The sequence below is a fragment of the Phyllobates terribilis genome, unplaced genomic scaffold (assembly GCF_046119375.1).
Source record: "Phyllobates terribilis strain yellow unplaced genomic scaffold, ASM4611937v1 Scaffold_2__4_contigs__length_985480577, whole genome shotgun sequence".
NCBI lineage: Eukaryota > Metazoa > Chordata > Amphibia > Anura > Dendrobatidae > Phyllobates > Phyllobates terribilis.
This window is the reverse complement of record NW_027362762.1, coordinates 951,983,925-952,006,857: the sequence shown is the minus strand read 5'-3', so window position 1 is coordinate 952,006,857 and position 22,933 is coordinate 951,983,925. Positions and strand designations below refer to the sequence as shown.

Genomic DNA, 22,933 nt, shown 5'->3' with positions numbered 1-22,933 from the left:
AGCCCAAACAAGTCTCTTCTGCTTGTTGCCTGTCCTTAGCAGTGGTTTCCTAGCAGCTATTTTACCGTGAAGGCCTGCTGCACAAAGTCTCCTCTTAACAGTTGTTGTAGAGATGTGTCTGCTGCTAGAACTCTGTGTGGCATTGACCTGGTCTCTAATCTGAGCTGCTGTTAACCTGCGATTTCTGAGGCTGGTGACTCGGATAAACTTATCCTCAGAAGCAGAGGTGACTCTTGGTCTTCCTTTCCTGGGGCGGTCCTCATGTGAGCCAGTTTCTTTGTAGCGCTTGATGGTTTTTGCAACTGCACTTGGGGACACATTCAAAGTTTTCCCAATTTTTCGGACTGAATGACCTTCATTTCTTAAAGTAATGATGGCCACTCGTTTTCCTTTACTTAGAATTTGTATTATGGCAAGAAAAAAGCAGCTAACAGTCTATTCAGTAGGACTATCAGCTGTGTATCCACCTGACTTCTGCACAACACAACTGATGGTCCCAACCCCATTTATAAGGCAAGAAATCCCACTTATTAAACCTGACAGGGCACACCTGTGAAGTGAAAACCATTTCTGGTGACTACCTCTTGAAGCTCATCAAGAGAATGCCAAGAGTGTGCAAAGCAGTCATCAAAGCAAAAGGTGGCTACTTTGAAGAACCTAGAATATAAGACATATTTTCAGTTGTTTCACACTTTTTTGTTAAGTATATAATTCGACAAGTGTTAATTCATAGTTCTGATGTCTGCAGTAAGAATGCACAATTTTCAAAGTCATGAAAATACAGAAAAATCTTTAAATGATATGGTGTGTCCAAACTTTTGGTCTGTACTAATTATTATATATATATATATATATATATATATATATATATATATATATATATATAAATAAATATAAAGACCCCCAGCGCCCGGAGAAAAAAAAAAAACCCACCCCTGGTGTGACATTCTGCCCTGCAGCTCCAGCCCCCATACACTACAGATACACGTTTGCCAAGTCAACAGTATATCGGGTTTGCTTACCCCAGTGATTTGTCCACCGGCCACCATAAGCTGTGTCTGGGGGATGGCCGCCTGCAAGGAGGGCTGCTGGGAAGGCTGGACTGCTTGCGGGGGCTCCCCGGGTTCTTCTTTGAATTTAGTCTATAATATAGAAGCCTCGATTACTCAAAGAAGCTCTACGCCCCATTATACACCCATTGTAAACAGTCCATGCACCACTCAAGCTCGTCTCACCAGCCTTTGATTGCTAGGGTGTATATACTTTTGCAATTGGCAGGTTTATTCTTTTATTGTTTCAATGCATAAAAAAAAGTTAAAGCAACTTTGCACTTACTTTGGATTAAAAAAAATCATGTACCGTTTTATGTATACAGCTCTGATGCAGACCCATGTCTACTACGTGACAACTTTTACCCCCCAAATCCAAGTCCCCTTTTTACAGACCACACCCCCATTTTCCACTCCACACCCTTTCCCCCTGAATGTGTCCTCCGTCAGGAAACCTTCCAGTATCGCTCATTTCTGGGAGATTTATCAACTCTCTTGCGAGTCCTGGAGATCTTCTCCTTTGTTCCTGGGGGACAGTTGACAACTTTGGTTTCCATGTCTACAGACTACAAATACACCGTGCGTAGTCTGATCCTGCAGCCCCTCCACAAAGAGAGATGAGTAACACGTGACTGCAGGATCAGACTACGCACAAGGTTTGTTTGTAGTCTGTAACCATAGCGATGCATAAGTCAGCATAGGGGCTGTATACACAAGAAAAAAATCCTCCTTTTTCTGAAAAGGAGACATTTCCCAGGAATGAGGCATCGCGTGCTTCTTCTCGAAATACTAGGAGTTGAACAAAAAGATTGGCAAGACCTTGACCCGCATCAACGCCAGACTGGAGCTCTGCAAACTGCCGGCATCCCCAATGCCTCTCCCAAGGTTATATCGGTGTGAGGTCAGAAGAGACGCAGGTAGGAGGGGGGTCTACAGGGCTCGGGACAACTGACATGGCTCGTGAGCCAGGGTTCTGAAAAATTTTTTTGCTACTTGTACATAGTTTACATAAATGAAAAAAGAAAAAAGTTTGAAAAAAAAACTTTCTAATAAACTTTGGGAGGAATTTACCGATACTGGTGTTTTATAAGCCAGTCTTAAAGTGACAGAGTACAATCCGACAAATGTATTACAAGGCACACACCATAAATTTTATTGATCTGGGGCTGTACTAGAAGCTGGCTTAGGTTTGTGATATTCCAGAAACTGCTGCAAATTATAAATGATGGTAAAAATGGACCAATCCGCCTTCTCGCTATAAATGTCGCCTACTTTTAAAAAGGTGACAAAGTCTCAAATTACAGTGCGCCCCGTAAACTGCAACTTTACTACGCCGCAAAACTGGAGTAATGTTTTTCATAAAATGTTTTGATCCCCTATAGCTCTTTAACTCCTGCATTGCAATTCACATCAAGAAAAAAAAGTTTAAATAAATTGCTATTAAAATAATAATAAAAAAAAAACACACTTCATACTCACCTACTCACGTACCCAGAGTGTCCCATGGCGATCCGCTCACCCGGCAGCACTCTATACACTGACAGGAGTGTGATCACTCCTGGCAGTGTATAGCACCGAGCTGCCAGGAGTAAGGTCACTGGAGTTCAATCAGCTGATGAGCTCCGGTGACCTCACTTACGGCACTACGTGAAAATTTTCTCATGCAGCACTGGTGTAGTAAGTGAGGTCGCCGGAGCTCATCAGCTGATTGAACTCCAGTGACCTCACTCTCGGCAGCTCAGCGTTATACACTGACAGGAGTGATTACAGTGCTGTCCTGTATACAGTGTTTTTTATTTTAAAATAAATGATTAAAAAACTGTGTAATTTTATTTAAAATAAAAGACTTTATTCTGGCAGTGTCTTTATTGCAAAAACTTTACTACGGGGTTAGTAATGGGAGCGTGGGGAGGGTCTTATAGATGCCCTCCATTACTAACCTGGGCTTCATGTCAGCTGCCAATACAAGGCTGACATGAACCCCAACCCTATTACACCACGGCAAGTGGGAAGAGTGGAGGCCAAGCACAAATGACGCATCCTATGGATACGCCATTTCAGGGGCGGCTGAGAGCTGATATTATTAGCCTCGGAGGGGGCCAAGATCCCTGGCTATTAATATCAGCCCGCAGCTGTCTGTCTAGCCTTTGCTGGTTACATTTTATAAGGGGACCCTACGTCAATTTTTTGCAGGGGGCTCCCTGTAATCTAGGCAGTAAAGGAGAAGCAAACAGCTATGGGCTGTTAATAATAGCCAGGGAACATTTTTGGATAATGGCCCCTTCCCCGGCAAGTAATATCAACCCCCAGTGGTAGACTTTCCCTCGGCTGGTTATGAAAATGATGCGGGAGCCTATGCCATTTTTTAAGTTAAGGGTATGTGCCCACGATCCGGACGTAGCAGCGCTTTGGACTCAGCATATTTTTGCTGCGTCCAATTGAACGCAGGTAAATCCACATGTGTTCACTGAACCATACAGATTTACCGCATTCAATACATTCTAGTGGTCAAATTTCTGCTGCGGAGACTAGCGACTCCGCAAGAGAAATTGACAATGGGATTAGGTGTCGCTGATACCTAACCCTATCTTTAGTAATGAAGAGGTGTCAGCCAGACACCCTCATTACTATGTAAAGAGTGAAATAAACACTTCATTTGAAATAAAACACACACTTTCTTTAATCATACAAAATTAACTAATATACTCACCCCAGGTCAGATCCAACGGTAATCCAAGGGTTAAAGCGATGTCCCACGTTTCTTTTTTCAAATATATTATTTAGCACAAAAACGCATTAAAAAACACCCAAAAAAACGCACGTTTTTGCTGCCAAGAGATGCAGAAACCTTGCAGAAATTTCTGCAATCAAATACGGAACGTGCGCACATAGCCTAACTCCCGACGTTCTGTGACAGGGGTCATGCTGGGAGTTGTGGTGCCGCAACAGAGTTAGTCGGATGTGTTCAGGACGAGTTTTTAGCCTCTGTATCAAAGCAGCAAGGCTTCTATTCACCAACAGCAAACAGAGATAGTAAAAGGAACACAAAATATTTGACATTGTTGCAGTGTGTTTCCTTATAGATTGTGGCTCCCCGGGGATCCTCCATTGCTGGTTACATGTATCAGAAGCAGACAGCGGATTACAGGTCCCCGCCAGAGCAGCAGCCTGTGCTGTGTCAGTGCTCTGCAGTCGTCAGGATTTACATGATCCGCTGAAACAAATCATCGTTCCATCACACTTCCAGATTAGCATTGTGCGGCTAATTGTTACGCAACACTTCCAGATTAGCATTGTGCGGCTAATTGAATGAGGCACGGTAAGGCTGTTAGTGTGACACGGCCCGGCGGTGAACGCACGGGCAACACCATATTTGTATCTGCCGGCTGCATAAGTAGCCATCTGCTCAGTGACACGGCCACTTAATACTAATGGAAATCCCTGCTGCAATCATATCACAAGGAGACGACGACATCTTCACATCTACACTACGCAAACCGCACAGCTTTACTATATTTACAGCGTCTAACTCCAGTATAATGCACGCTGCCAATAGCTTTAGGTTTTCCTCAAGGGCATGTATACTTATGCACCCATGTTCTGCCTTTTATGCCATCAAAAAATAGCATTTTTTTTCTATTTTGTATATAGTCTTGGTTGGAAAATTCTACTGATTTTAGATCTACAGCTCCTATGCAAACATGTGTGTCTGCATGGTTACAGACTACAAATTCTACAAGTAGCACGGCAAACATACGTTACTCCACTCCCCTTCTGCTCCTCCTACAGACAATATAGAAAAGAAAAGGAAAAGGAAGCATCTTGGCAAATAGCCACTATCATTTTTGTGTACACAGATTCTATGCATCTCCATGGTTCCAGACTACAAACAAATGCTTTTAAAGGGGACCCGTCACCAGATTTTCTAATCTAAATAGAGTACCTTCTCCAATTTCCACTTCTCCGCTGATTCTGGAACAGTTTTTCTTTTTATTCTGTGCCCCACCATTCAAAAGTTATGCCCCCCAGAAATAAAGACGGCAAATTTCCCTTCAAAGAACTGAGCATGTATTAGAGGACTTCCCTGTGGGAGTTTTCTTTTTCTCCTCTGCAGCTGACCAATCAGCACACGGCCACACCCACAACGAAGTTCTATAATGTACGCCCAGGTAGGTTGAAGGGAAAATTTGCACCTTTAATTTCTGGAGAGCATAACTTTGGAACGGAGGGGCACAAAAGAGAAAGAAAAACTGTTCCAGAATCAGAAAAGCTGTGGAAATTGGAGGAGGAGGCAGATTAAAATGAAGAAGATCCAATGAAAAGTCCCCTTTAAGTCCGATTCTGCATCCACACTTCTGTCTGTTAATCCACTTTTCATGACTACTTACAGACAGTAAAGGCAAAAAAAATACTTAAACACAAGACTGCAGGATCTGACTACACAGGAGTTATTTGTAGTCTGTAACCATGGAGACACATAGGTCTGCATAAGAGTTGTAGACACACATGTGGAATTATATACTTAACAAAAAAGTGTGAAACAACTGAAAATATGTCTTATATTCTAGGTTCTTCAAAGTAGCCACCTTTTGCTTTGATGACTGCTTTGCACACTCTTGGCATTCTCTTGATGAGCTTCAAGAGGTAGTCACCGGAAATGGTCTTCCAACAATCTTGAAGGAGTTCCCAGAGATGCTTAGCACTTGTTGGCCCTTTTGCCTTCACTCTGCGGTCCAGCTCACCCCAAACCATCTCGATTGGGTTCAGGTCTGGTGACTGTGGAGGCCAGGTCATCTGGCGTAGCCCCCCATCACTCTCCCTCTTGGTCAAATAGCCCTTACACAGCCTGGAGGTGTGTTTGGGCTCATTGCCCTGTTGAAAAATAAATGATGGTCCAACTAAACGCAAACGGATGGAATAGCATGCCGCTGCAAGATGCTGTGGTAGCCATGCTGGTTCAGTATGCCTTCAATTTTGAATAAATCCCCAACAGTGTCACCAGCAAAGCCCCCCCACACCATCACACCTCCTCCTCCATGCTTCACGGTGGGAACCAGGCATGTAGAGTCCATCCGTTCACCTTTTCTGCGTCGCACAAAGACACGGTGGTTGGAACCAAAGATCTCAAATTTGGACTCATCAGACCAAAGCACAGATTTCCACTGGTCTAATGTCCATTCCTTGTGTTCTTTAGCCCAGAGGTCCCCAACCGCCGGTCCGCGGACCAGGACCGGGCCGTTGGGGTTTTTCAGCCGGTCCGCGGCACCGCGACAGACAATCACTAAACTTTGACAGTGTGCTCTGGTCTGCGGTGGCTCAGAGCACACTGTGTGGGGTGGATGCTGCCCGCTGTTCTAGACTCCCGCAGGGTAGACCTGTAGAGGACCTGTGATGACATCAAGGTACATAACTGTGATGTCACCACAGGTCCTGAAGCAGGATGAAGCAGGGGCGGAACTACCGCCCGTGCAGCTGGTTCATTGAACGGGGGCCCCGAGGGAGAGGGGGCCCCTCCAGCCTTCAGCATGACTGCCCTGACTTCAGCATGGGGCCCGGCCGGTAGGAGCCCCCTCGGAGCCCCCCTCTTGTGCGTCTCTCTCCTCATGGGGCCCCCGGCCCCATGCAAAGCGCCGGGTCCAGGACATCTCATAATTCCTCTGACTTCCGGTCATGTGACGGCGCCGCCACATGACCGGAAGGCAGGAGAACCTGGTGTCAGTGATTTGGACGAGCGCCAGGATTCTGCAGGGATCGCATGGGGGTAAGTATAACAAGTTTTATTTTTTTTTTTAAATACAATTAACTAGGAGTGGGGGGAATGGGAGATGCACATGGGGGAGGGGAGAGATGAGAGATGCACATGGGGAGGGGGGGAGGGGAGAGATGAGAGATCCACATGGGGAGGGGGGGAGGGGAGAGATGAGAGATCCACATGGGGAGGGGGGGGGGGGGAGAGATGAGAGATGCACGGGGGGGGGATGAGAGATGGACGGGGGGGGGGGGATGAGAGATGCACGGGGGGGGGGGATGAGAGATGCACGGGGGGGGGGGATGAGAGATGCACGGGGGGGGATGAGAGATGCACGGGGGGGGATGAGAGATGCACGGGGTGGGGGTGAGAGATGCACGGGGTGGGGGTGAGAGATGCACGGGGTGGGGGTGAGAGATGCACGGGGGGGGGTGAGAGATGCACGAGGGGGATGAGAGATGCACGGGGGGGGATGAGAGATGCACATGGGGGGGAGAGAGATGCACATGGGGGGGAGAGAGATGCACATGGGGGGGGGTTAAGTTTACATAACTTTGTTGCCTTATGAAAGGCGGGGGGGGGGCCCCAAAAATTTCTTGCACAGGGGCCCACTACAGTCTGTGTCCGCCCCTGGGATGAAGTAATTGCAGCTGAACAGCAGCTGTCAGGACAGCTGCCCTGTCCTGCTGCAGGGTGTGATGGGGCCTCAGTGATGCGGCTCCTGGCACAGCACATTATGTGGGGCTCCTGGTCTACACTATATGATAAGTATGCACTAAACTCCAAATCCCTCCATTACCCCGCCCCCATATGACCAAAGCCCCGCCCACCCCACCCCCTCCTTGCTGGGCCATGGAAAAATGATCTTGCTTCAAGCCGGTCCCTGGTGCAAAAAAGGTTGGGGACCACTGCTTTAGCCCAAACAAGTCTCTTCTGCTTGTTGCCTGCCCTTAGCAGTGGTTTCCTAGCAGCTATTTTACCATGAAGGCCAGCTGCACAAAGTCTCCTCTGAACAGTTGTTGTAAAGATGTGTCTGCTGCTAGAACTCTGTGTGGCATTGACCTGGTCTCTAATCTGAGCTGCTGTTAACCTGCGATTTCTGAGGCTGGTGACTCGGATAAACTTATCCTCAGAAGCAGAGGTGACTCTTGGTCTTCCTTTCCTGGGGCGGTCCTCATGTGAGCCAGTTTATTTGTAGCGCTTGATGGTTTTTGCAACTGCACTTGGGGACACTTTCAAAGTTTTGACAATTTTTCGCAGTGACTGACCTTCATTTTTTAAAGTAATGATGGCCACTCGTTTTTCTTTACTTAGAATTTGCATTATGGCAAGAAAAAAGCAGCTAACAGTCTATTCAGTAGGACTATTAGCTGTGTATCCACCTGACTTCTGCACAACACAACTGATGGTCCCAACCCCATTTATAAGGCAAGAAATCCCACTTATTAAACCTGACAGGGCACACCTGTGAAGTGAAAACCATTTCCGGTGACTACCTCTTGAAGCTCATCAAGAGAATGCCAAGAGTGTGCAAAGCAGTCATCAAAGCAAAAGGTGGCTACTTTGAAGAACCTAGAATATAAGACATATTTTCAGTTGTTTCACACTTTTTTGTTAAGTATATAATTCCACATGTGTTAATTCATAGTTTTGATGCCTTCAGTGTGAATGTACAATTTTCATAGTCATGAAAATACAGAAAAATCTTTAAATGAGAAGGCGTGTCCAAACTTTTGGTCTGTACTGTATGTAGCAAACATTTGAGAATATGTAAACGTCTGCTACCTTTTCTAAGCGGAGGGTCACCAATACATTTATCGCAAGCCAGAGACCCCCATCGATCTTCAACAGACGTTGGATGAGAGGGCGAGGCATGACACAGGAACCACCCCAAAACATTAAAGAAAAAAAAAAAAAAAAGGTGGAGAAATCCTTGACTCTGGGAGACATTGGCAAGTCTCCTGATGCCGAGCAAACCACCCACAACGCAGCGCTCCATAGGTATTATATGACTTGATGCTATACCCCAAAACCCAGATTTAGAGGCAGTGACGGTGCAAAGACACAACGAGGTAGTGACTTAATGCAAAAAAAAAAAAAACAAAACTTGCATCGAAAACCTGACTCTTCAGGGGTACAATTTAGTAAAGATGGCAATTTTGCTTTAAAAAGCTAAAAATTACCGCTATAGTCCTCTCACATCCCCCAACCTAACTATGAAACCACTGCACCAGTATTTTGTGCCAAAAGGTGATACAAGGTAGTCGGACTAGTCATGACCACCTCAGCGGATGTGGATATAAATACTCTGCAGTGGAGCGAATATACAGAGCGGCTACAGAGATCATCAGTGTCTGCGAGGACGAGAAGTGTAGCCTCATCCTTGGAGACTAAGGCCCCTCAAACGCGTCGCGTAATTTTGCCTAATGAAGACATTTCTTGCAGTCACAAAGAATATGCAGCAAAAATAGGAGATAAAATTGATTTGTCGGCCAGGAGAAAAGCATTAAACACTCATGAATGTGTTCCTCCAGGGAGCGTTCAGCCTGCAAAACTTCCATTTATGTGTCATAATGTGAGTTATTGAGACTGGGAAAGGTATAGACGTTCTGCAGTATCTCGTCTGCTCACCATGATCGTGCATCTAATCTGCAGAGAGAAGGGACGAGTGAGGGGACCGGTACCGAACAAAGCACAAAACGGAACTGGACCACAATTATATGGAATATCTACAGTACTGGGGGCAGTATTATAGTAGTTATATTCTTGTACATAGGGGGCAGTATTATAGTAGTTATATTCTTGTACATAGGAAGCAGTATTATAGTAGTTATATTCTTGTACATAGGGGCAGTATTATAGTAGTTATATTCTTGTACATAGGGAGCAGTATTATAGCAGTTATATTCTTGCAGATAGGGGGCAGTATTATAGTAGTTATATTCCTGTACATAGGAGCAGGATTATAGTAGTTATATTCTTGTACATAGGGGCAGTATTATAGTAGTTATATTCCTGTACATAGGGGCAGTATTATAGTAGTAATATTTTTGTACATAGGAGCAGTATTATAGCAGTTATATTCTTGTACATAGGGGGCAGTATTATAGCAGTTATATTCTTGTACATAGGGGGCAGTATTATAGTAGTTATATTCTTGTACATAGGGAGCAGTATTATAGTAGTTATATTCTTGTACATAGGGGCAGTATTATAGTAGTTATATTCCTGTACATAGGGGCAGTATTATAGTAGTTATATTCTTGTACATAGGAGCAGTATTATAGCAGTTATATTCTTGTACATAGGGGGCAGTATTATAGCAGTTATATTCTTGTACATAGGGGGCAGTATTATAGTAGTTATATTCTTGTACATAGGAGCAGTATTATAGTAGTTATATTCTTGTACATAGGAGCAGTATTATAGTAGTTATATTCTTGTACATAGGAGCAGTATTATAGTAGTTATATTCTTGTACATGGGGGACAGTATTATAGTAGTTATATTCTTGTACATAGGGGGCAGTATTATAGTAGTTATATTCTTGTACATAGGGGCAGTATTATAGTCGTTATATTCTTGTACATAGAGGCAGTATTATAGCAGTTATATTCTTGTACATAGGGGGCAGTATTATAGTAGTTATATTCTTGTATATAGAGGCAGTATTATAGCAGTTATATTCTTGTACATAGGGGGCAGTATTATAGCAGTTATATTCTTGTACATAGGGGGCAGTATTATAGTAGCTGATTTGATTTTCTTTATAAATTGCCTCTGATTTTACTTGAGAATAATTACGGCATGAGTTGAAGTGTCCTATATGGGAAGTGTTTTTATTCTTTGTCATGTCCTGCTGGATAATCGTGTAAATGAACATTACCCTCGGCGTTTATACTCCGGCTGATAACAGGAAACAGACTGCAGTGTTATTGCATAGTTGCACATGGATAGACGGTGCGATTGGGAGTAGTCACAGGTCCGAGTGAAAATCTGTAGTCATGAGGATAGATGATGGTGGGGGGGGGGGCTGAGAGAGGAGCGGGTGCGTGCGTTTTATGGTAATTAGGCCGAGCATTTGAATCCTGCATTAATTTGCATATTTTCCGCCACCTGTTTCAGGGACTGCAGAGTCTGCTAATTAACATAAAGCTCTGATTAATTCTGCCAGTCATTCGGAGATAATTACAGTACAGGACGGTAAACATTGCGCTCCGGAGATGCTGCCTGTTTGCCAACATCCCTCTTGACGTTGGGGGGGGGGGGGGGGAGAGAATGACAAAAAAAAAAAGTTCTACCATGGCAACGACAGACAATTTTCAAGCTTCTTTCACTGGAAATGGAAGGTCAGTGTAGCTGCATAGTAACCACTCTGCCCCCTCCGCATCCCCGGCTCTACCTTCCTCTGAGCGCCGTCAGGGGGGGGGGGGGTGATCAGGATCCATTGTCGTTTGTGAAAGGCCTCGCTAGCAAATAGGTAAGAGAAGTACCGGCCGCGTCCTACGCGAAATGATGGGCGATCTCTCCCGACGACTTATCGCAGGGACTCCATTCACCTCCCGCAGAGAGCTCGGTGTTTCGGTGCAGCAACGGCATTGACGCCTGTTTGCTTAAGTGGCGACGGATGGGAGAACAGCTCAGGGGGAGGGCTGGGGGTCTCTGGTTGGTGAGGAAACACTTGGATCAGTGCTAAAACCAGAAGAGGGGTTGTCAGGGGTCTTGGTATGCAGCCCCCCCCACACACACACACACTCGCCAATGTTTGAAGATGGTAGCTCACTAAAGAAAACGGAAAGCGAGGCGAAGGATATTCCTGCAGCATTGGCATACCCGACACTGGGTGGATACTGGTATGGCTACCAAGAGCGGGGCCTGGATGGCAAAATATGCAAAAATAAGGGAAATATCACTGGATCGAGGAAGAGTGCCCCTTAAAGGGGCGGTATAGAGGGTGAGGCCGCACTAGAAGGCAGGACTTGGCTTCAGCATTTTATGGTCGGCAGCGCCGTGCTTGTTAGCGAGACGTCCGACTGCAGTGAGCGGCGCTATGGCAAATATGAAAATGGGCAGCCGGGGTAAAAAAAAAAAAAAAAAAAAAAGTTCTTGCGATAGTTTCTTATTCCATGACCTCCGAAGGAATTGTCTCAACTTATCACCTTCCAATAAGATGATAACGTGTTGATTGTTGGGGGTCCAACGGCTGCGACCCGACCGATGCCGAAAACAGGACTCAGAAATGCCCCGTAAAAATGCAGAGATGGCAGAGTATATAAATACGGTCTACGGGACTGTAAGAAATGTAGCGCTGTACTCCGCCACCTCAGGCAGTCAGGTAGTCCTGTGTGACTACTACTTTATTTCAGTGCCCCAATTGTGGGATTAGTGGGGGTCACGCGGTCGGTTACCCAGAAATCAGTAAGGATGGATAGGGAATAACCCTTTAAAATAAGATCAGTGAAAAAAAATTAAATTACCTTGCAATAATCCCCGAGCTCCCCCTGATTCTGATGCTCTTTTCCGTTTTGCTCTGTGTCGCTCCATTGCAGAGATATTCACATTTGTTTCTTCTGGAGCGCAGTATGAAGAAACGAACAGTTGTACTATAAGCAGAGATTTCTCTGGGGGCGTGCACTTTGACTCCTCCCTCCAAGATGCTGCCAATCAGAGACCAGCAGCCTCTAACACTGATAGATCAGCTGCTGTGCTGTGATTGGCAGCATCTTAAAAAGCACAACCCCCTCCCCCAGAGAAGACTCTGAAAAAAAGCCCAGTTGCACTACAAGCAGAAATTTCACATACTGTGCTCCAGAAGAAACAAATGTGAATATCTCTGCAAAGGAGCGACGTAGCACAAAACGGAAAAGAGACTCAGAATCAGGGGAGCGTGGTGATTATTAGAAGGAATTTAGATCTTCAAGTAAACTGCTTGAACTCCTGGTGGCAAGCTGATGAACGAGCATAGGGACTTCTCTCTCTCTCCAAGGACCCCTGAAGCAGCTTCATGATCTGCCTCTGCGGTATAGACTCCAGAGGAAAGATGAACCTTGCACCAGGAGATGCACACAGTTGCTGTATGGGGATACCATAGGTGAATTATAGCCACCCCTTGCCCCCGTAGTCAGGGTCACCAGACTGTTGCATGGGGCCTCTGGTTTGCATTTACCAGGATGATTCTCAACAGATTTGCACATGCACAACGGCAGCGAATGAGAATGCAAAAACTACTCAAAAAAAACAAAAAACAAAATGAATAAAAATTAACACCCCCTTCCCACACAAAAAAAGCCCCCTCTGGCACATCCCTGACATTCTACAATCAGCACCAATGTGCTGGGGGCTGAAACCACTGGTACAAGATGAAGGCGGAGGGTTCGGTAATATGTGCATGGATTTCAGCACTGGAGCTCCAGCAAAGATGGAGGAGGCCGAGCGAGCGTCATTACGATTCTTACCTGTACATTTAAGGACTGTGCAGCGGCCTGTAAACTCGTGCCAGCGAGTTGGACCTAGAATACAGCGCAAACACAGTCAACGCTTGGCTCGCATGGAGTTAAACGTACAGCTAATAGGGTATTATAATGTGACTATAGACCGTACTACACCCCGTAAAATGATAATAAAAAAACAAACACAACAACACACCATAGCGCCCCCCATATTCTACAGGCAGTGTCTGGAATTGCAATTCAATCCCATTTACTAGATTTGAGTGGAGCTGCAGTACCAGACACAACCTGTAGGAGTGGTGCCATTTATAAAATGGTTAATTTGAGGAGAAGAAAGGAAGATCAGGGATTCAATAGTAACGAGCCAATATTATTCTGTATATTCTATCATTGGGTGGGTTTCACCCATCATGCAGTGCGGTATCCAGTAGGCAATGTGAAGGCTTTTCTGTGTCTATAGGCAAAAAGTTACTTCCTGTCGGCCATATTTGCTTTTATAAGGCTGCAATTTCTGTCACTCGGAAGGTTCAATCTCCCCTTGTCAAACCCTTTCCGTTTAAGGATGTGGACTGGGTGGCAGTGACCCCATGTTTGATCCCTTATCAGACACCAAAAAGAAAAAAAAGAAAGAAAGAAAAGGGATCCTACGATGACATAACTACACGATGACATCACCACAAGTTCAGTTCATTGTATTTAAAAAGAAAAAAAATTGACATAATTTTTGCTTCCGCTAATCTGAGCCGCTTTAAGTTTCTGGACAGAATCAATCTCCTTCCCCCTCTGGCAGCCGATAGTATAATCCAGTCCTAAATACCCCTACAGAGGGGGGCTTTTCAGCTCTTTTGCTATTTACTGCAGAGGCCTTGCTCCTGCCGTGACAAGCGGAACAAAACCCTGTTGGCAGCACCGTGCCCCTTGACAGAGTCCGGCCTGGACTGGAAGTTTAAGAGAAAAGCACAAGCGTAACCCTCAAGATTTAAAGAAGAACTCGGGTCATCCCGTAACCCTACACTGCCTGCGCTCTTGTAAGATGCCGATGAGGACAGAGATTGAAGATGGTGGAAATGAGATGTAGGAATATCCTATTCTCATGGCTGCCGGGGCAGTCCAATATATGAATACGTACCCCGCCCCTTGCGCAAGAGGTTTTATTTTTAAGAGGAGCTGTACTTTAAAATGCAGCTCCAACTTCAGGAAACAATGGCTATGTAGTCTGCAAAGATACTTCTTGTTTACACTTGTGTGCTTTTTCTCATCTGGAAACCATCAGCAAGCAAAAATCACAGATCCATCAGCAGCAGCTTGCTGACAGTTTCAATGTAAAAAAAAAACAAAGACAGGCTGCAGAGATAAAAAGAAAACCGAAACACAGACACCAACATGTAACATGGAGACGCAGAGATGATGCATTGTGACTGGACGAAGCTCCACGCTCCCATAGTTGTGCTCCGGACGGTGCTCAGTGTTTTGGGAACACGCTATGGGCGCTCATCCCACTCACTACCTGCGCGAGACGCTCGCTCACCTGGTGGAGATGTCCGAGGAAGGCCTGTGCTTGGGCTGATGAAATGGCCGGTCCGACAGGCACCGGTTGCTTTTGAAAGTCCAGACCATTTGTTTGTGTGCCTGCAAATACAGGGAAAACAGCTTACACTTTGCTCTGCTGCATTACAAGGAATAAAGTGGGAGCGAGTGAGAGGGTGCAAACCAGCAAAAATCAGGAGAGGGTCACCATGCAAAAAGAGGTGGGAAGAGCACAATAAAGAAAGGGAAAACTGGGGTGTGCAAAACAAGACTTACTGGCCTTTTATCATCCACTCATGGGTTTCCCTCATTTTTTTTGTGCAAAACAGGGGGGTGGCAAAAAAAAAAAAAGGGGACCGCGAGCGGGTGGCAAAAAAAAAAGGGGGACAGCGAGTGGGTGGAAAAAAAAAAAAGGGACAGCGAGCGGCTGGCAAAAAAAAAAAAGGGGACAGCGAGCGGGTGGAAAAAAAAAAAGGGGACAGCGAGCGGGTGGCAAAAAAAAAAAAAAGGGGACAGTGAGCGGGTGGCAAAAAAAAAAAAAGGGGACAGTGAGCGGGTGGCAAAAAAAAAAAAAAAAAGGGGACAGTGAGCGGGTGGCAGAAAAAAAAAAAAGGGGACAGTGAGCGGGTGGCAGAAAAAAAAAAAAAAAAGGGGACAGTGAGCGGGTGGCAAAAAAAAAAAAAAAAAGGGGACAGTGAGCGGGTGGCAGAAAAAAAAAAAAAGGGGACAGCGAGCGGGTGGCAAAAAAAAGGGGGACAGCGAGCGGGTGGCAAAAAAAAAGGGGGACAGCGAGCGGGTGGCAAAAAAAAGGGGACAGCGAGCGGGTGGGTGGCAAAAAAAAAAAAAAAAAAAAAAGGGACAGAGCAACTGCAAAAATGTTGCACAATACTAATAGGGTGTATAGAGAGCACTTTCAACTCCCTGCTGGATGACAGAACATTAGGGCAGCTGGACACCGTACATAGATCACTGGTACATGCAGAATTACTTGGCGGCTACTGAAATCAATACTTTAGGTAATTTCCAGATTTGGGGATTATTATTAACTCCTTATGGCCTGACTGGACGCACGGTTACATGGACGGCACTATCTTTTACACCAGTCGGACAAACATCGCCATCTTTACTCCCCCTGTTTCCAGATCACACATCACAAATTGGAATAATGGACCTTCCCAATCTAGGAGATGTTTCCATAGAATAAGTGCGCCCCCTGCGGGGAGAAGGAGCACAGCGCAGCATGGTGCAGTACCTGTGTTTCCATCTCCGCTCTCTGCTGATTTACTGTTTTCTGACGGATTGTTCATTCTTGCATCTGAAGAGAAAGAAGAAAAAAAAATTTAATTTAAATTAATTGAAAAGAATCAATAAAAAGTTCTCAGATGAACAATAAAAATAAGTCAACGCCTCCAGATTAGCCAATGAAGTCAGTGGTGGGAAGGGCCTGGAACAAGTCTGTGCAGCACGGAGATGCAGTGTGCTGTATAGCGGAGATTATTGTGACAGCGGCCAAAGATTCTCTCCTGGTACGAGGAGAGCGTAATTCACAACATAGGGGGGCAGTGACGGGCTGGGAGAGAAGGGTAAGGGGCTACAAAAAAAAAAAAAAAGTATGAAAAACCTGCCCCCATTGTTTGCCTACATTGTAACCCTAAAAATGGGTGGCAATAAAAAATAAATACTATTTTTTTTTTTTTTTTTTTTAAGATTTCAGGGTCTGCGGAGGATAACCCAGTGCTAGTGCTGTACATGGCTATCCCCAGCAATCCCATAGACAATAACTGGAGTGGTGGCGCGCATGCTCAACCTCCGCTTCGGACTGCGAGGTGCAAAAAAAAAAAAACAACTCAACAAGTCTTGAATCTAAAAATCACACAAAATGCAACAAAAACCTGCACAGAGGGTCTGCGATCCTGTATTATAGCGGGGGTCCATATACTGACATATTTGTAGAGTGGGGCGAGGTTATAGTCATTCCTCTCGTGATCAGAAATCATATTGCTGACTTGTTCGTCACACTCCTATAGTAACTGAAGAGCTCGGATGGTAACGCAGGGCTTCCGGTATTCAGAAACACAACTCTTGAAATGACTCCAGAAAGTAGCAGGTGTGCACCCAGGCAACTGTTCACAGCAGTGCTGTAAAGTGAGCCTGAAACTTAGCTACCTAAACTTTATATAGTGTAACGAAGTAGCTAAAAGAATCCAGAATGGAAACAACTGAAGCAGTGTAAAGTGCAAGAAATCCTTCATCAGGAGGTTCTCAAGCAGGAGACACATTACATTACAGTATGCAGAGAGGATGAAAACAAAGTATATGAGAAAGCTGTAATTACATAGAAATACATAATATTCCTGGTATATTCTCTAAAAATCAGGAACATTGGCGTCACTACATCACCAGTGAGTCAGAATTAACCCAAGAGCAGAATACCTAGTACTCACTGTACAGACGAGCAGTATTATAGTAGTTATATTCTTGCACATAGGAGCAGTATTATAGTAGTTATATTCTTGTACATAGGACCAGTATTATAGTAGTTATATTCTTGTACATAGGGGGCAGTATTATAATAGTTATATTCTTGTACATAGGAGCAGTATTATAGTAGTTATATTCTTGTACATAGGGGGCATTATTATAATAGTTATATTCTTGTACATAGGGGCAGTATTATAGTAGTTATAGTCTTGTACATAGGAGCATTATTATAATAGTTATATTCTTGTACATAGGGGGCAGTATTATAGTAGTTATATTCTTGTACATAGGGGGCAGTATTATAGTAGTTATATTCTTGTACATAGGGGGTAGTATTATAGTAGTTATATTCTTGTACATAGGAGGCAGTATTATAGTAGTTATATTCTTGTACATAGGAGCAGTATTATAGTAGTTATATTCTTGTACATAGGGGGTAGTATTATAGTAGTTATATTCTTGTACATAGGGGGCAGTATTATAGTAGTTATATTCTTGTACATAGGAGCAGTATTATAGTAGTTATATTCTTGTACATAGGAGGCAGTATTATCTACTATATAATTGTCTTATCCAGTCTGTCTGTCTGTCTGTCTGTCTGTCCTGGAAATCCCGCATCGCTCATTGGTCTGGCAGCGGCCAATCAGCGCCGCGGGATTTCTGAAAAAAGATGGCGGCCGTTAGCGGCTCATCTGGCGGACCGAGGTCAGCGGTGATGCAGCAGGGAAATGAGCGGCGCTAGCAGCACAACTGCCCCGACTGGCACCGCTGACCTCCATGCGGCTAACGTCGGAAGATCAGCGGCTTGGCCCGCTGATCTCCCGACAGCAAGTGTGAACGGAGGACCGGGGAGTGGCGCCGCCGGTCGGGATGCTTCTGCTGCGAGCAGCGGCTCATCTCCCGGCTTCTCGCAGCAGAAGGAGCCGCACAGGCAGCGCCGCTCCACGGTCCTTGCTAATACGGAGCCGCACAAGCAGCGCCACTCCCGGGCCCACACTAATACGACGCTGATTGGTCGCGGTGGCCGGCCGCGACCAATCAGCGAGATGGGCGGCAAATTTAAACGCCGCTGTGCTGATTGGTCGCGGCTGCCAGACGCGACCAATCAGCGATTTTGTTGCCAAATTTAAACACACTCTCCAGTCCTCACTAACACGGTTCGCTGATTGGTCGCGGCCGCCGCCCGCGACCAATCACCGATATTGCCGCCAAATTTAAACACCGCTTTGCTGATTGGTCACGGTTGCCGACCTCGACCAATCAGCGATTTTGGCGCAAAATTTAAAACACAGCTCTGTTGATTGCTCCCGGTCGGCCGTATACCTATTCTAGAATACCCGATGCATTAGAATCGGGCCACCATCTAGTAGTAGTTATATTCTTGTACATAGGAGCAGTATTATAGTAGTTATATTCTTGTACATAGGGGGCAGTATTATAGTAGTTATATTCTTGTACATAGGAGCAGTATTATAGTAGTTATATTCTTGTACATAGGGGACAGTATTATAGTAGTTATATTCTTGTACATAGGGGGCAGTATTATAGTAGTTATATTCTTGTACATAGGGGGCAGTATTATAGTAGTTATATTCTTGTACATAGGGGGCAGTATTATAGTAGTTATATTCTTGTACATAGGGGGCAGTATTATAGTAGTTATATTCTTGTACATAGAAGCAGTATTATAGTAGTTATATTCTTGTATATAGGAGCAGTATTATAGTAGTTATATTCTTGTACATAGGGGGCAGTATTATAGTAGTTATATTCTTGTACATAGGGGGCAGTATTATAGTAGTTATATTCTTGTACATAGGGGGCAGTATTATAGTAGTTATATTCTTGTACATAGGAGCAGTATTATAGTAGTTATATTCTTGTACATAGGGGGCAGTATTATAGTAGTTATATTCTTGTACATAGGGGGCAGTATTATAGTAGTTATATTCTTGTACATAGGGGGCAGTATTATAGTAGTTATATTCTTGTACATAGGGGGCAGTATTATAGTAGTTATATTCTTGTACATAGGGGGCAGTATTATAGTAGTTATATTCTTGTACATAGGAGCAGTATTATAGTAGTTATATTCTTGTACATAGGAGCAGTATTATAGTAGTTATATTCTTGTATATAGGAGCAGTATTATAGTAGTTATATTCTTGTACATAGGGGGCAGTATTATAGTAGTTATATTCTTGTACATAGGAGCAGTATTATAGTAGGTATATTCTTGTACATAGGAGCAGTATTATAGTAGTTATATTCTTGTACATAGGGGGCAGTATTATAGTAGTTATATTCTTGAACATAGGGGGCAGTATTATAGTAGTTATATTCTTGTACATAGGGGGCAGTATTATAGTAGTTATATTCTTGTATATAGGAGCAGTATTATAGTAGTTATATTCTTGTACATAGGAGCAGTATTATAGTAGGTATATTCTTGTACATAGGAGCAGTATTATAGTAGTTATATTCTTGTACATAGGGGGCAGTATTATAGTAGTTATATTCTTGTACATAGGGGGCAGTATTATAGTAGTTATATTCTTGTACATAGGAGCAGTATTATAGTAGTTATAGTCTTGTACATAGGAGCAGTATTATAGTAGTTATATTCTTGTACATAGGGGCAGTATTATAGTAGTTATATTCTTGTACATAGGGGACAGTATTATAGTAGTTATATTCTTGTACATAGGGGGCAGTATTATAGTAGTTATATTCTTACACATAGGGGGCAGTATTATAGTAGTTATATTCTTGTATATAGGAGCAGTATTATAGAATGTTTTAGTAAATAGTGTTTTCCCTGCGGTATAATTTTACACAGTACAATATGGCGATATATGAGCAACGCTTCCACAATGTGCCCAATTTACAGATTCCCTTTGTTATATTTGTGCGTCGTCTGCTCCGGAGATACCATTTAATGTCTTCATCATTATGGCCTTCGCTGTATTAACCCCGCCATGATGAGGGGATGTCTATGAGGAGGCCGCACGCCTGTGCTCTATTCCCCAGTAATCGTCCGGTGCACAGGACCCGCACAGTGATGAGTTATCCTCTGCGGGTCTTGTATACAGTTCATCGTTCACAGGACGACGCTGTGTGAAGCCACCAGGTGATGCGCAGATCTGCAGAGCAGCTACCTGGGGAAATGGTCGTCTGGACCGGGGTCTCATTTCATTAAAAATCTCCTGAACTGAACTATCCATCTCCTTAGTGCACAAAACAGAGGACGAGAGATTAACCAGTGCTCTGCCAGACACAATATGGAGTACAGCAAGACTCCAGAAACAGCTGTATATTAAGGTGTGCAGCAAGGGAGATATCTGTACTGGAAAGGAAACCATCAGCAAGGATGGCCGGTGCGCTCTTGATGACTGTCCCCAGTAGCAGAGGAGCAGCACATGGGGCAACGAAGCTGATCAGATCCCTGCCTCCGACAAACTTCAGGAGTGCGCTCATTGCCTAGGAGACTGACCACCGCTGTTAAGACTGCAGAGGGGGCCGGTAACCTAGCCAACGAGCAGTATATAGAGGTAAAATGCAACATTGCTAATCAAAAAAATCTAATATTTCCTCCATCTGAAATGATAGAGACGAGCCCTTTAAGGTGGGTGCTGATCCCCCTTAAGAAAATCTTTATGCTTCTGCAAATGTGAGCATTATTGGCAATATTTTAAAGGTATACCTCCCCTTTAAAAGGGGGAATCTGACAGATACCGGTCGTATGTTTCGGACAGCTGTCAGTATCCGGCTGATCCACGTTCAGTTTGCCGAGTGATGAGGAAATGGTAATAATCTGCTGTCGGACGGCTGGGAACAAATGATTGGGCATATTAAAACCCTTCAGCCCCATCTTTCTTTTAGGAAAGTTAGGACACTCACTGTCCATATTATATGGTCGGTTTCTCTAAGATTAAAGTAATGTGTGTTGAAAGTTATCCCCTGGGATCAGGGGATCGATCGTGGGGGGGGGGGGGGGGGGGTAGTGAGTCGGGGTCCCACAAATCTGAAAAAAAAAATTGTAATTAACCCCTTAGGATTGGCATATTTATGAGACTGTGAGCTGAAGTTACTCCCTATAGCTGAAATCTACCAAACCCTTCAGAAAGTGTCCGGAAATCTGCAGTCAAGGAAACCTCATCCAATCCCGATGCTGCCCCCCCCTAGACTCCCACCTCAGGGTGGGGAGGGATCTCCGACACATCCGGTGATAACACGAGGAGCTTGCAATCTACAGTTACACAAAAGCTCAATGAACCATCTCGCCCTCCTTTCCAAAAATGGGCAATTTTTTTTTATTTTTTTTTTTGCCTTCCTATTTCTTTTTCCTGCATCAGCAAATCTTCTCTTACATAGGACTGCAAGTCCTGGATAAAATCACTCTAATGGAAGGATCTCAAAAAAAAAAAAAATAATAATAATAATAATAAAAAAAGTTAACTTTCATCAGATTCGAGACCCCCACCTTCCCCTCTCTGCATCGCTTCACACAACCGTAGACGTGTAAAAGAAAAATAAAAAAAAATTAATTAAAATAAAATATATATCAGCGACCGCCTGCGTCCGGCACGTGTAGCACAGATGCAGCGGAGGAAACAGTTACCCTGATAACTCTTAAAAAAGGGACAATATATATAATTTATATAGATAAGGGACAATTTATATATATAAAAAAAAGGAGCCTGGATTATTTCTTATTGGCTGAGAACAGAGAACAATAGCGCCAAGATCGATTTGCAGAATGTTAGAGAAATCCCATAAACTTAAAAAAAAAAAAAAAAAAACACCTGCTCCAGTCAGGGAGGTCCGGCAGCGACCCTACGAGCTCTGCTACATATGCTATTAGCTTATGCATAGTCACCGCACCCCTCCTACCCCCAGCTATTTCCATATTAAAAGTGCTCAGACCGTACCCACCTAGTGCATACTCGCTGCAGTCCAGCATGGCGTCAGATGAAGCGCACGTTTCGCCCAGAGTCCAACAGGTGGAAGAAGAATACTCCGAATGAGTCTATAAGAGCCAACTTAATTTTCAGGGTGGGTGGGGGGGGGATAAAGAAAAGGAAAAAGGGGGGATGGAAGTAATAGATATTACTCTGGACTACACCATAGCAGCGGCCAGGCGAAGACGGAAACTTGAGTTGCTGTGTGGAGTTTTAGCCTCCGCCGCCGCTCGCTCACTCGATCGCTCGCTCTGACATTGTCAAGGCAACTGAAGCATGAAAAAGTTCCCTTTTTTTTTTTTTTTGTAATAAAATAGAAACAAAGATTGCAGCTGGCAGTTTCCATAATGAAGCTTAATCAGTATGCGGCTGATTAGGGCCTTATGCAAATCTTCCCTCGTTAGCGCGGCAGCCAGCACTTTGAAGTCCGTGAGCAATTCATTTGCAGAGTACACTGAAAGCGCTCCCTGCATAATTTAAAATCGCGGCATAAATATTTATCAGCTCATTTGCATATTAATTGGTTAGCGCAAACATTCCAAGCAGCTCGGCAGCCGGGGAGAAAAAATGCACGAAAGGGGGGAGAGAAAAGGAAAAGGAGAAGAAGAAGAAGAAAAAAAAAAAAAAAAAAATTATCTCTCGAGTGCCAGCATAATAATTAAATGAACATTTTCTTCTTCCACTGGATTTGGCTTTTCTTGACCCAACCAGAGAATT

General features: G+C 44.2%; 1 protein-coding gene across 4 annotated transcripts in view; it reads right to left on the bottom strand.

Moving 5' to 3' along the window:
- Nucleotides 1–22,933, bottom strand: part of POU2F1 (POU class 2 homeobox 1) — a 100,843-nt gene that overhangs the window by 31,224 nt on the left and 46,686 nt on the right. For 2 of the 4 annotated variants that reach the window (XR_012305053.1, XM_073668558.1), the window contains exons 2-5: nt 16,027–16,089; nt 14,776–14,876; nt 13,254–13,307; nt 1,023–1,142 (exon numbers count right to left, since the gene is read on the bottom strand). Coding sequence is in view for 3 of the 4 variants with exons in the window: in XM_073668558.1 (XP_073524659.1) it covers nt 1,023–1,142; nt 13,254–13,307; nt 14,776–14,876; nt 16,027–16,089 (338 nt within the window). In the remaining variant the exon portion in view is untranslated. The remainder of the gene's footprint in view (nt 1–1,022; nt 1,143–13,253; nt 13,308–14,775; nt 14,877–16,026; nt 16,090–22,933) is intronic. The other 2 variants (XM_073668559.1, XM_073668560.1) reach the window with 2 other exon arrangements.